Source organism: Prorops nasuta, unplaced genomic scaffold (genome assembly GCF_024137725.1).
Source record: "Prorops nasuta isolate Cenicafe-Biocafe unplaced genomic scaffold, Cenicafe_Pnas_1.2 PNAS00001, whole genome shotgun sequence".
Classification (NCBI taxonomy): Eukaryota; Metazoa; Arthropoda; class Insecta; order Hymenoptera; family Bethylidae; genus Prorops; species Prorops nasuta.
The window spans coordinates 7,485,412-7,499,379 of record NW_027116798.1 but is presented as its reverse complement, the minus strand read 5'-3'; the positions used below and the strand labels follow the sequence as shown (position 1 = coordinate 7,499,379).

The 13,968-nt window shown below is 32.5% G+C and overlaps 2 protein-coding genes across 4 annotated transcripts in view; both read right to left on the bottom strand.

Moving 5' to 3' along the window:
- The window catches only part of LOC136774330 (diacylglycerol kinase theta), a 2,104,019-nt gene that overhangs the window by 725,464 nt on the left and 1,364,587 nt on the right, over nucleotides 1–13,968 (bottom strand). The window lies entirely within an intron of this gene.
- LOC136773771 (E3 SUMO-protein ligase ZBED1-like) lies at nucleotides 9,977–13,013 on the bottom strand. 3 transcript variants are annotated; one of them, XR_010822682.1, is made up of 6 exons: nucleotides 12,890–13,013; nucleotides 12,388–12,581; nucleotides 12,137–12,311; nucleotides 10,493–12,037; nucleotides 10,327–10,419; nucleotides 9,977–10,198 (listed from the first exon to the last, which is right to left on the bottom strand). XR_010822682.1 is itself a non-coding variant. In XM_066727705.1 (5 exons), the coding sequence occupies exons 2-4, from the start codon at nucleotides 12,388–12,390 to the stop codon at nucleotides 10,530–10,532; spliced, it is 1,686 nt and encodes a 561-aa protein (XP_066583802.1). In that variant the 5' UTR covers nucleotides 12,391–12,581; nucleotides 12,890–13,013; the 3' UTR covers nucleotides 9,977–10,419; nucleotides 10,493–10,529. The 3 variants fall into 3 exon arrangements, 2 of the variants coding, with proteins under 2 accessions (XP_066583802.1, XP_066583866.1); XM_066727705.1 differs by having other exon boundaries at nucleotides 9,977–10,419; XM_066727769.1 differs by lacking the exon at nucleotides 12,890–13,013 and having other exon boundaries at nucleotides 9,977–10,419; nucleotides 12,388–12,727.

Genomic DNA, 13,968 nt, shown 5'->3' with positions numbered 1-13,968 from the left:
TATAAGCGATGTCCACCTAGATTAGTCCTTTTTACCACTGTGCGTCGCGTAGTAGTTATCTCTGGAATCCACCAGTGGCGCGCGGAGCGCCGCGCGGCTCGGTTGGGACCACCGTGAACGCCGACAAGTGGCTCGAGAGCGCGAGGTTAGCTACTACGTCATCGGGGCTTCAGCCGCGTTCACACAACTTAGGCCGCGTCCACATTTAGGACCTCGCGTAACACACTGATACCGTGTAGAGAGAACCGGGTATTGTATTGAGCACGGAATTTATAATAAAGAGAGTTTAACCAAAGTTGAGGAATTATTGTATTAGCACCCCTTCCCCCCATATTCGCGTACGAGGGTTAGAACCCCCTCTGTATAAATAAATATTCGGGTATTATAAAAATTACATCGAAGGCGCCCGGGTCTTATAGGAAGTCGCCTATTGGGACGCGAACGCGATCGGTAAGGGATCACTCCTCCCTCCCCTTCTACACTATCCCTTGGGATAGACAGTAGCGTCACAATACATAACAAAGATGTGATAGATATTAGAATATAAATTTCTATTGACATAATACGTACTGTATTCTTTAATTTCTTATCCAACTTGCAGTTATTAAATTCTGTATTCAAGTGTAGCAAATTTAAAACTACAATAAAATACTCTAATTTCTGTATGAAATTCGGTAGAATGCAAATTTTATGCGTAAGACCAAGCCCTCAAAAAATGTCAAAAAGTTACTAAATTTTCATCAATATTATGAACATATAAAGCCTTAAGGCCCATTTTCTATTCAAAATATATACAAAAAATGACTGAATTCACATCATAATTATGTGAATTTAAGGTCTTGTACTTTAATTTCTTTTTAAAATGCATTAAATTCTGATTAATTAGTATTTTATAAAAAAAACCTACAGGTTGTTTTTTGGTATAAAATCTTGGAAATATAATTCAAATAAAGTTAATTAATATTATAAAAGATGTGTCCAAAAGTGTAATTATGATAAAAAATTCATCATTGCATTATTTTTAATTTTATTTAATAGATTATTAAATTAATATCTAGAACTGAAGCTTTAAATTTTGCAACAACATGGACATTGGAAAATAATTCTTTAGCTTGTACTAATTAAAACAATTATTTACTTTTAATTTCTATATTCTTACAAAACGTTATAAGGTACCACAAAAAACAAGCTTCGCTTGAAAAAGAAGGCGGCAAGTACATTAATCTTCTAGCATAAATAATATAATAAAATAAGATATTCGAATTAAAAAAATGAGTGAATTCCAAATGTTAGGCAAGTATCAAGTAACACGGTAGTGTTACACGGCAAGTAATTTAAAAAGCCGCGCGACACTATCTACTTTTACGCCAAGTTTGGACCAAACTATAACTCACGATTTTTCCACTGGATATATTTTTCGATCAGTTCATTTAATGAAAATTTTCATGAAACTTTTGTTGTATAATGTTTGTATAAGCTTTCGAATGAGACCGCAAACGTTTAAATCGGTTCACGCAATGCTGAGATCTCAAGATTACGTTCTACTGACAGTTCAGAACAGTTTCATTTAGCGTTTCTTCCTCTTCCGACCAAGATTTTGGTGTCTCCATCGGACCTCTCGCTCTTACACGTTTAAGCGTTATTTTCCGTCCTTTACTTTTACTCTTTCGAATGTGTTGATGCTATAGGTGTGAAAAAGATTCCAATATGGCCGCAACGCAGGCGCGACGTATGTAGTATCTATCGAAGTGTTCGTTTTGTTGGTGTGATTCGCACGTGAGTTTTCCACGTGAATTCATAGTAAAACGTAGATATATAAATTATAAGGCAGTGATCCAGAAAGCAATTAGATAAGTATTGTTTATTACAATTAATAATTAAATATTTGAGGAAGGGTACTTTGTGGTTTCTTTGTTTTATAGGTTACAGTAAATAGAGTGACCAAGATATTATCGCGCATTTATAAACGCTCCCCTAACAGCACACTTGACTAAAAGTCGACTTTTTAAAGTCATTCTGGCATAGTTAACTAAAAGTCGACTATTCGAATCACGTTTAAGTCATCCTCGAAAAGTCGACTAAAAGCTGACTTTTTACAGTTATGTATAAGTCATCCTGATATAGTCATCTAAAAGCTGTCATTTTCTAGTCAACTTTAAGCCTACTTAGGAAAGTCGATAAAAGACTATGACTTTTTAAAGTTATGCTTAAGTTATACTGATAGAGTCGACTAATAGTCAACATTTCTTAACAGCACACTTGACTAAAAGATGGAATTACGCTTAATTTTCTAAGTTAGCATTAAGTTGATTATGAATTGTCATCATAAAGTTGACTTTTTAAGGTCGACTACGTAAATGTCAGCTTTAACTGGGTGAGTACCACCCAGTACCACCAAGGGTGAAGACCACTAAGTCCAGCTTCAGGGCTAGCTGGGCTAAAGTGGTATAGTTTCGGGCTAAAGTAGTATAATTTCCGTTATATGAGCGTATGCAGTTAGCCCAACTATCCCCAAGCCGTGCTTGGTGGTCCTCACTTTAAGCAGATTTTGTATATCCGACTTCAAGTTGACTCCAAAATGTCGACTTTATGATAACCTTTTAAAGTTTACTTGAAATTGACAGTAAATTTTCAACTTTAAGCTGAACTTTTAGAGTCAATTTTAAGCAGAGTGCAGTAAAGTGTAGGCCATTTTGTAATACTTATTTTTTCAAACGCGTGCAACGAAATTGCATACAGGAATTTTAAATCTAAATTTTATATTTGTTCATCATAAAATATGTATAAATATAAGTATACAACCTCTTTCACTTATTTATATGAATTAAGAAATATTATTATAAATTATTTTTATCTCTCACTACACGTATATTCACATATGTTGTACCAGTAAACGAAATTAAAGATTAGTGCGGTCTTTGTTAAAAAAAATAATATTTCGTTTTAACCTTCAATACATTAAATGCTTTAGGTTGATCTCCGTCTTAAGTAATTGCTAAACTGCAATTCGAGTTTAGCTCTGTTTAATGATATGTACGTACTGGACATAGCCTATACCCTATATAATCATCTGCTGCAGTCTATTTTTCATACTATGTGATACCAGAGATGAAACGGGAGATTGCTCAGGCCGTGTCCCGAGGCAATCCTTGCCGGTAGGCGGCGCTTCGATCCCATCGTTTAGCTTCCTGCAGCTTCCAGATGATTATGCCCTCGCGCCATCTATCGAAACTGATGCGAAACAACACGGCAGAGCTTCGAATAGGGTAAAACAGATCTACATTAGATAATTTTATAATTTAAGAAAATATTTTTATTTTAGCGTAGAAAGATACACGAAAATAGCATTAATTTGTTAACAAACGAAATTAATAAAAGTATTATACATATACCCTACATTATTATTACAATATCCTTCTTAAATTTAAATATATGACTTCCAGATGATTTGTTTGATATATACATATATATATATATCTATGTCAATTAGACAGTTTGGAGACTCATAACATATATGTAATTTATATATATATTTGGGCGTAGTTTCTTATTCTGAACGTAGATATATTAATAAAAAAATGGTAGAATAGCTTGTTCACAAAATATTCGGCAATTAATGAAATGTATATTAATTGGATGATATGATGACTTAAATTGTACATTAATATATGTTTATATAAACAGCTTAAGAATTTAATTTAAATACATATCTATATCTAGTTTCGATTTGCGCGCAAATAAATCTTGGTAAGAAATTATTAGAATCATTTATCTGAAACATATTAATTAAAACAATTCAGTTATACAAATTGTATAATTTAGGTACTAGTTAAAGACCTTACCAAGAAATATCAAGATACACGGTAGTGTCTCGATTGCATGTACACTAACCAGCATTTATGGCGTCGTTGTAAGTAATTAGGAACCGCATTATAGAGTCTCTCACAATTTATAATTGAAGACCAAAAAACGCATTTCAGCATACATTTTCGATTAAAATACTTTAAATTTAATTATTCAAAGTTTTTTAAATCAAAATGTATGTTAACTCGCATATTTTCGTCTTGAGTTACTGGTTGTATTTCTAATTTTATTGCTAAAGTAGCGCTGTATCATGATTGGTCGATTCAGTCAATTTGACTAATCATGACACGTCTTTTGCGTAGCGCTACTTAATTACTAAGGATTAGAAATGCAAACAATATCGTTCGGTGACATCATATTAGTATCATACAAGGTAGGAAATTGAATCCTTTGTTGTTCAACTACGGTGTAGTATGTATATCATTTTTCATGATAAAGTACAGAATGAAGTTAGCCAAATTGTAAAGGAATCAATTTTCCGCTGTGTACGTAAGTTCTCTAAGGAAGGCCGGCGACGGTTGAAATAATCTGACGCATACTGCATTTCGAATCAATCTTTTCGGCTAGAATTTTTTTTAGACAGTTGGTGACGACTAGCCAAGCTAAGAGAGTGTCTTATCAGCGCCAAACGGAGAAATTACGATTAGATATGTAGACGCATATTATTAAATACTCTTGTATAGTATTTTTATGAGGTCTACTTTTAATACTGTTTCGCCTTATGGCATCCCTTCCTCGAGGGGAAAAAAACCATCCGGATGAGCATAGTAATTTTTTATCGTCAGCTGCCCCTCGGTTGCATCACTGCGAATGTTCAAGTTGATTTTGCATTCGAATTACAAAGTGTACTTTAATTGTGGATGAGCAAGTAATGTAGTTCACCGTATATGTGTGTGGTTTATTGTAAAAGAATAATCCAAGTAATCAATCTATTTTTCATCGTTAAAGACACACAAAAATACTACAATGTTATTGTTATTTTTTACTGTGATTTGTGTGAAATGGTCATTAACCCATTAACGCCCAAAACGGCAAGAATCAAAGGTTTATTTTGCGATCAGATTTAAAGTGCTAAATCTTGTTGCACATATCGCAAAATACCTTTACTTATGTTTTCGAGGTCGCTCTACAAGATGGTATAATTTAAATTATGATTTGGTTGCGTGAAAAAAAGATATAGTGACTTTTTCCTCAAAAAGTGCTAAAAATTTTGCGACAAAAATTTTAAAAGTTAAATTTTCTACTAAAATTTGATGTTCCTCTTCATTAAAAATGGGCACAAGCTGGCACAAACATTCCAAAGTTTCAAAATATCGTCCGTAGGAAATGAAAAATTCTTGATGGTCGAAGCAAAATGGCGGCAAACACGATTTTTTGTTACAAAATTTCACAAGCTTTTTTCTCATCAATTACGAACTTTATTGAAAATTTCCCAACAATAAAAATGTCTTATAATTAATTGAAGAATATTCTAAAATTTTTTCAAATTTTTTATAAACAATTTTTTAAATTTCAGTCTCGTAATATTAGGAAAAATAAAACATTGTTTATAAAAAATTTGAAAAAAATTTAGAATATTCTTCAGTTAATTATAAGACATTTTTATCCTTGGGAAATTTTCAATAAAGTTAATAGTTTTTTAGAAAAAATGAATTTCATATTAATAAGGTGAACAGACTTCTCTTATAAGAGCTGCACAATACTTAAAGCTTTAAAAAGATTCACTGACGGTATGCAAAAATTTTTGCGCTTACTTTTTTTGATTGAAGTGAAATCTATCATCAACGGTCTACTACAAGTTTTTCTTCATTCTTTATTATATTTCTTTTTTTATATCAATTATTTTTCTTACATCACATGTACCGTTTTATATAGTCTTTATCTAAAGTTTTTATATTCTTAAATATTTGATAATTGAAAAATGTCGAAGAGAAAGCGACAAGTTCGAATGTCAGAAATTGAATCTGATGATGATAGTTCACATGAAGAATCTAGTCAAATAATTTTGATTCCCGATCCTAATTATTCTGGCGATAATGATTCTGGTTCAGACGATGAAAATTATAATGATTTTCCTTGTACGTCATATAAAAAAGTATACCAGGTTTATTCTGCAAATTTAACTAAATTAGAAGCAGAACATGAGTATAACTGGGTTGACGGTGAAAACAATTGTAAAGATCAAATTGAAAATGAGACACTGTTATCTGACAGCCAGAAAAAAATGATTGTGCAAAGTACACCAGTTCAATTATTCGAATCCTTTTTTTCTGATGAAATCAAAAATTATATTAGTGCAGCAACAAAGGAAAATAATTTTGATCTTTCTCGATCTGATTTAGATATATTTATAGGAATTTTAATTTTTTCATGCTTTAACAAAAGAAAATCACAACGCGACGTTTGGTCAACTGATCCCTTTTTGTCTGCTAACGTCGTTTCGTCAGTAATGTCTCGTAATCGATTCGAAAGTATGAAAGCTCATATAAAATATTCTAAAGCATCAGACAATAATCCAAATGATAAAGGATGGCGAGTACGTTCTTTGATAAACTTATTCCAAAAAAACATTCTTCAATTTGGATATTTCCAAACTGCAATGTCAATTGATGAAATGATGATAAAATCATATGCCAAAACGAGCTTGAAACAATTTATTAGAGGAAAACCAATAAGATTTGGATTAAAAATGTGGGGACTGTGTACTAGTAATGGTTATCTCTTAGGTTGGGATTTGTACTGTGGTAAGAATCAAATAGAAACGAATGTGCTGATGAAATGTGCATTAGGTAGCAGAGTAGTAATGAATTTACTAAAAGATTTCCTTCATAATACAACTCCTCGAAAGATAAATCTTTACCATGTCTATTTTGATAATTATTTCACAAATTTTGATTTGATTTTACACTTACGAAATATAGGATTACGAGCCACAGGTACTATTAGGAATGATAGTAGTGGTAGCTAGGGGGTTCCTGTGACACGGTGGTGAGGGGAGTGCGGGTGTGCGGGGGGAAGTGTCTTGGGTTTTCCTGTGACACGGTGGTGAGGGGAGTGCGGGTGTGCGGGGGAAGTGTCTTGGGTTCCTGTGACACGGTGGTGAGGGGAGTGCGGGTGTGCGGGGGGAAGTGTCTTCTTAAGAGCTAGGGTTTATTGGGTGATGAGGAGGGTGCGGGTGTGCGGAGGAAATGCTTTGGCTATGGGGAGTGAGAGAGAGAGAGAGATCCCTCTCACCCTCTCTTTCTCTCTTAGAGTCTCTCACCCCTCTCCCATCAGCCTAGGGCCCGGATGGTTAATTATCCTACGGGTCCACTAGTTCTCTAAGGCTTACCCCCTCTCCCATGTCACTAGGGTCCGGATGGTTAGTTATCCTACGGGTCCACTAGTTCCCTAAGGGTTACCCCTCTCCCATCACCCTAGGGCCCGGATGGTTAGTTATCCTGACAGTTACCCAGAGAACTTTTTTTTGTATTTTAGTTGGTGGAGGAAAAAGTTTCTTTTTTCTCCACTAGGTAGCGATCACGAAAATTACTGGGGCAGCTACACCGCTAGGGGTCCTAAGCATCTTACGGACTGCCATTTTTGATTTCTTAGTCCTGCCCTCGGAGGGTCTTTTCTCCCTCCACATACTTATCCTAGACCTTCCCACTATTTTCCTACTATGGACCCGCCATTTAACTTGATTTCACATTTAACCATTTTTCTTCCCTCTCAATCTACCTCTACACCATTGAAGGGTCTTTTTCCCTCCACATACCCATTCTATTCCCTCCTACTATTTTCCTCCTTGGGTCCTTCTTTTAATTTCACATTATACCTTTTTTGAACCTTGGGTACAGATTCCTTTTTTCTTATACAAGCTGTCGATAAATATAAAGTGAAAAAATATGCAGTATCAAGTGATTATTAATTTAGCGTATAGACAGAATTCTCCAGTAATTCATATAATTACAAGAATAATAGATGAAATTATGCAAAATTTATCACAAGCGGTAAATGAAGAAACAATCGAGACGCATGGAATGGAGTATGAAAATAGTAAGTTATTATGAATGAGATTGCATCATACATTTTTCTAAAATCTGATGATTTTTTACAGTAACACGCTGTATACAACTGTTGATGAGAGGTATCAGAATGATTGAGATAGAGGCAGGGATAATTCCGCAGGAAGAGGAGGAGGAGCAGGAGGAGGAGGAGCAGGAGGAGGAGGAGGATGAGGAGGAGACAACGATGGAGGTAACAAGGGCAGAAGAATAGCTTGATATTTTAAAATATTATATGTTAAAACTCTTTTTAGTTATATATATATATATATATATATATATTGAATAAAAGTATTATATGTTAAATCTTTTGAATATTGAATAAAAATTACTGTAAGCATATTATAAATGAATAGATTATTCATTACATCTTCCTGTAAGCATGCTCTACATGTCACATAGTTAACAGACATTATTTTTCCTTTTGCGAAACAATGGGGAGTGAAATTCTAGGGACCACCCAATGATCCTCCTATGAGCTTTCCCAGGGCTCTCTAAAACTGACCCGATACCTTCTGTCCATATTTTACCCTCTCAACCAGTCTCTAGCTATTTTTTTTCGAGACTTTTCTCACAAACAGGTCAAATAAATGAGCCCACGTGCTAAACAGAGTCACAGTTGTGAAGTAAGATTGTCAAGAAGCCATTGATGCGCTCGATACTTTCTGACCATATTTTACCCTCTAAACCAGCCTCTAGCTATTTTTTCGTGACTTTTCCTCCCTCAAGCAGACCAGACAAATCATTCAGCCTCTAGCTATTTTTTTCTCAAGACTTTTCTCACAAGCAGAGCAGACAAATGATCCCACGTGCTAAACAGAGTCACAGTGTGACGTAAGATTGTCGAAAAGCAATTGATGCGCTCGTAAATTTTAAGCTGCACTCAGGATATGTCCTTAAGATGCTAGTATTCCCAACCCAAGTAATAATGGACGTATATTTCACGACTCGTTTCTAAATAATGAAAAGTTTATATTTTAAACTGTCATTACTTTATCTGAGGAACGTGACTATCTGCACCATCTAGTACGTGTTATGACACGTTTGAATTAAATATATTTGTTTTAGATGACGGTTATTTGATCTGAAGAACGTGTATCTCACGACTTGCTTTTAAACAATGAAAAGTTTATATTCTAGACTGATGTCACTTTATATAAGGAACGTGTATATAATTAAATGGATTTATTTATTTTAATTAACAACTACTTGATCTAAAGAATACATGTATCAACAGGTTTAAAATAATGAATTCTCTTTGAAATCTACAATCATGAGTGAGTAACCCATCAAAAATGTCGTTCGCCTGCAACAGTCCCTCCACTCTCAATTTCCAATAAGCGTGTATATCTTATCCCTTCCTACGATATTATTCAAAGCCACCCAAGTTTCGTTTGCCTGCAACACTTCCCCTACTCTCAATTTCCAAGTGTGTATATCTTATTCCCTCCTAGGATATTATTCAAAGTCACCCACGCTAGCAATTAGGAAATTTCATTCAGTCTCGATTAGAAGCGTGAAGCAGTCGAAAGTTCAAGTCTGTAACGCTGCAGTCATAATATTTTATTGTGGTGTAATAGCAGTATTGAAGCTTCAAGCAGTACAAAGTACCAGTTTCACGTTGCAGATAGAATATTTTTTTATTGTCACGTAATTGTCGTAGATAATCTTTAGAAGGTAAGAATTATTTTTTCTTTTTTACGTTATTCTCTATTCTTAATATTATTTTATTATTATAGAAATGGATTTAACTAAGATTAATGAACTCGCAACTGTAGAACCAAAAACTTTTATAAAACTGAATACTTTGGAGATTGGGGGGTAGTGATGCTCAAATCTTCAAACTATATCGATATTTCGTATCGATACGTATAGCGCAGCATAACATCGATACGTGAAAAATATCGAGCTCCTTGTATCGATATTTCGATATTCATCGATACTTATAGAATATGTCATGTATGTAGTATAATAATAATATACGCACAGTTGATTTTGTTATTACATGTAATTAACTATATAAAGTGAATTTTTAAACAAATTCAATACAAATGGTATGTTAAATTTTCAGTTTTTTCTTTGTAAATTGTTTTAAGTGCTACTATGTATAAATAAAAGCTATTATATCTATATTTATTTTTTCCTTACTTTTAATTAATTCTTCAAATTTCACAAAATATAATATATGATAATTATTATACAACTATATAACATAACGTAATATTAAGACAGCTAGCAAATGATGTCACCTATAGATGCTTAATTAATATACCAATAGTTGACGTAACCTATAACAAAACTGACAAAAGTAAATGAAGAATTCTTAATATTTACTGTAAAATTTATAGTTTGTGAACTAATATGTAGTTTATATTAGCTTTCTTTAACTTAATAGATGAATAATTATCAAGTTAACCTTAGGCTACTGCATGAAGTATGAAAGAGCGGTAGAGTACAAATCATCACAGATTTCATGTTACGTCCTGTAGGCTCAGGCTTACTCCAGTATCTATAAAAATTATTGTACAATTGAGATACAGTACATATGATATATGATAATTAATATCACTAACACAGCTTACCTAATTAAGTAAGATACAAAATCTTGACATTGCTAACTTATAATTTCCAGTCTTCCAAATGTAGCGACCCTAAGAATAACAGCTGCTGTAAATGTGTACCATTTAAGCGGTTCCTACTTTCCGTTACTATCCTCCCAGCTTTCGAAAATAATCGTTCGCAAGGAACAGATGATGCAATTGTTGCTAAGTATTTTCTCCCTAATTTATTCAACGCAGAGTTATTCATTTTCCAATAATTTATGGGACAAGCATCTATTTGTATTGGAGGTTGGTTTAAGTAGACCCTTAAATCTTCTGGTATATTATTAAAATTATCTTTCCCTTTTGATTTTATTTCATGCACTAATGTTTCATGATAATACCAAAAATGATTAGTATTCATATTAATATCTGAATAATTTTCATAATTTTCATCATTTGAAACTGAATCATTTAAAATGGTTGCTAATTTATTTGTGATATTAGTACAAGCAATTTGGTCCATAAAATGAATTGGCTTGAACCTGGGATCAAGAATTGTTGCACAAGCCAAAATAAACTCTTTTTCAATATTGCAAAATCTCAGTTCAAATTGTTGAATTAGCTGTTCTTTCATCTTATTTCCTGCTGCTGTTGTAGGATTTAACTGATTTAATTTCTTTTTTAATGTACTTATTATTGGTATGACTTTGCTAGCCGTTAAGTAGAATTCACCACATATTATTTTAGTTGCTTCTTTAAACGGCTTTAAAAGTTCTATAAATTCCTTTAATATTTGTAATTCTGTAGCAGTAACCATAACTGGAGCAGCAGGAAATCTAAGAAGTATTGATCCAACTTTATCAGACAATTCTATAAATCTTTCTAGCATGTCGTGGGTCGAATTCCACCTTGTATCAACAGACTGTATTAGTTTCAAATTTGATACAGCTCGTAAAGAATCCATTGCAGTTACAGATTTTTTAAAATAAGTAACAATAGATTTAATTTTTTTGCATATCAAATGTATTTCATCACATTCTAATATTTTTGAGGGTACTAAATGAAGGCTATGTGCAAAACAAGAAAGATGCTTATCTGCACCAAATGCATCCTTTATAGCCTTTTTTATGTTTGCCCCATTATCAGAGACGATGCATATAATACTATTAAAACATATTTTCCACTGATCTACAGTATTCAAAAGCCACGCTTCAAGGTTTTCAGAACTATGCTTATCATTCAGTTCAGTTACTCCTAATGCCACTGATTTATGTTTGTCATCATATATGTAATGACATGTTAACCCTAAATAACTTTTAACATTTAATAGATCGGTCCAGATGTCAGTTGTAAGCGATAAATATTCAGTCTGATGGAGATATAATTTTATTTTCTCTGATAAAATTTCATACTTCTGTTCGAGAAGCCTCGTTAGTGTACTTCTGCTAGGAATTCTATACAAAGGACATAGCAATCTGATAAATGCTTGAAAGCCTTCCTTTGCTACGGTTAAGTATGGCATATTGTCTTTTGCAATCATGAATAACAATGAGTTTGTTATTTCTGTTTCTTTGTTACCTCCAGCTAGAATAATATTATATATAATAATGATTGATGTTATACACATATATAGTGTTCATTTCGCTGAATGAAAATTAAAAGCTTTTGTCATTTTTACTTTACCTTGATATGAATTCTGCTTGTACAATGACATGTCTATTCTTGGTTGTTTTCTTAAATATGGACTTTCCATTACGGATAAGGAATCTGATGATATAGTGGCGCTCGATGAAGATGAAATTAAATTATTTAAACAATCAGGTTCATCAAGATTTTCTAAGCCAACTTCATATTCAGTCTGTAATTTTAAAATGAGTGAATAAACATGTGATATTAGAAGAAATGGAATGCAAAATAATGTAGATCATTTTTACCATTGTTATATTTCTTTTCAATGATGGTTTTTTATTAATAACAGAATCAGGGTTCAAGTCCAAATCTGGGTGGTATCTTGTTAAATGAGTTTTTAAATTGGTTGTGTTCCCACTTCTTTTTACTTCTACTTGACATATCTTGCATTTTCCTCCAGTAGCTGTTTTTATAAAATACTTCCATACAAGGCTCGGCACTATAAGTTAATATAATGTTTGGAGAACACTACTTATACGATAAATCAACTTTACTAAATATATAAATATAAAAAGAAAAGGAAAGAATAGTAATGATAAATAATGGAAAGGATTTGCACATACTGATGAGGGGAATTCTAGTACTTCTGAGATTAAATTAATTCTTGTGAAAAACATTAATTAAAAGGTCCTGAAAAATGTGTTATAAAAATATATAATTAAAATTGCTTACAATAAAATCGTGTTAAACATTTACGCTTAAACATAATATTAATTTTTAATTGTTAACTAAAAAAGAGACTTATACCTTCAATTTTGTTTAATCAGATTTCAACGAATTTTTATACCGTTAATTCTTAATTTTAAATTGTGGTAGTTGTGAAGGAAATTAAATTTTCTTCGCATGCTTCGATTATGCATTCATATAGTTTTACCAAGAAAGTTCAGAGTGAATTGAGCTTAATTAGTACAAATGCAGTTTCGCGCAAGTCAGTATATCGAAATTCGATATCGACATCTAAGTATCGATAAACCGATATATCGTGCAACGTAAACTTGATACAAAATATCGAAATATCAATGTAAAAATATCGATATTTCGATATATCGATATAATATGGACATCACTATTGGGGGGTCATACCGAATAACTGAATTATCGAAAATTAAAACCAAATATGGGGAGAGAATAATAGCAAAGCTGCTTACGAAGGAATGGTTCTTCTTGCCTGCGAGGATGATGGCATTACTGGAAAAACCAGAACAATTCAAGAATTTTCAAGATGCAGCTTCAAATCAAATATTAACATTCACGTATCATGGTGGAAATTACAATAATATGACATTTGCAATTGTTAGTCAAATTTCAAAAGATTAATTTAGAAAACATTTGTAAGGAATAATTTAAACACAAATAAATGATTATTATATCTTATTTATTATTTTTTTCCTTCATTATAATGATAAGCTTAACTATAGTCTATTAGCGATTAACATACATTTCTAACTATTAGCGATTAACTTACATTACTAACTATTAACGATTAACTTACATTTCTAACAATACTTGTAAGCGGGTTATATTCAACAATTTTATCATGTATAATTAAACAATACGCAGTAGTATTACTTGCAATATTTTTAGAACAATCGATCTCTATTTTAACGTCAACTGTGCCAGATTTAATAGATTCGTTTTGATGCGAACAGTCAATGACAAAGAGAGGGCCATATTCTAAGAAATTGTTGTAATCAAGCATTGGTTTCGACGGTTTTTCTCCAGCATAATAGGATTGGATAAATTTAACATACATATCATATAGTACAGAAAATCGTGATTTTTCAGTATCAGTATCAAGTCGATCATACGGATAAAATTCAGAATTA

What these genes read in the sequence shown, in the direction of transcription:
- LOC136773771 (XM_066727705.1), bottom strand. An exon ending in CAAGCAGAATTCATATCAAG is followed by an intron (nt 12,038 to 12,136) that starts GTAAAGTAAAAA and finishes ATATTATTCTAG; the next exon opens with CTGGAGGTAACAAAGAAACA.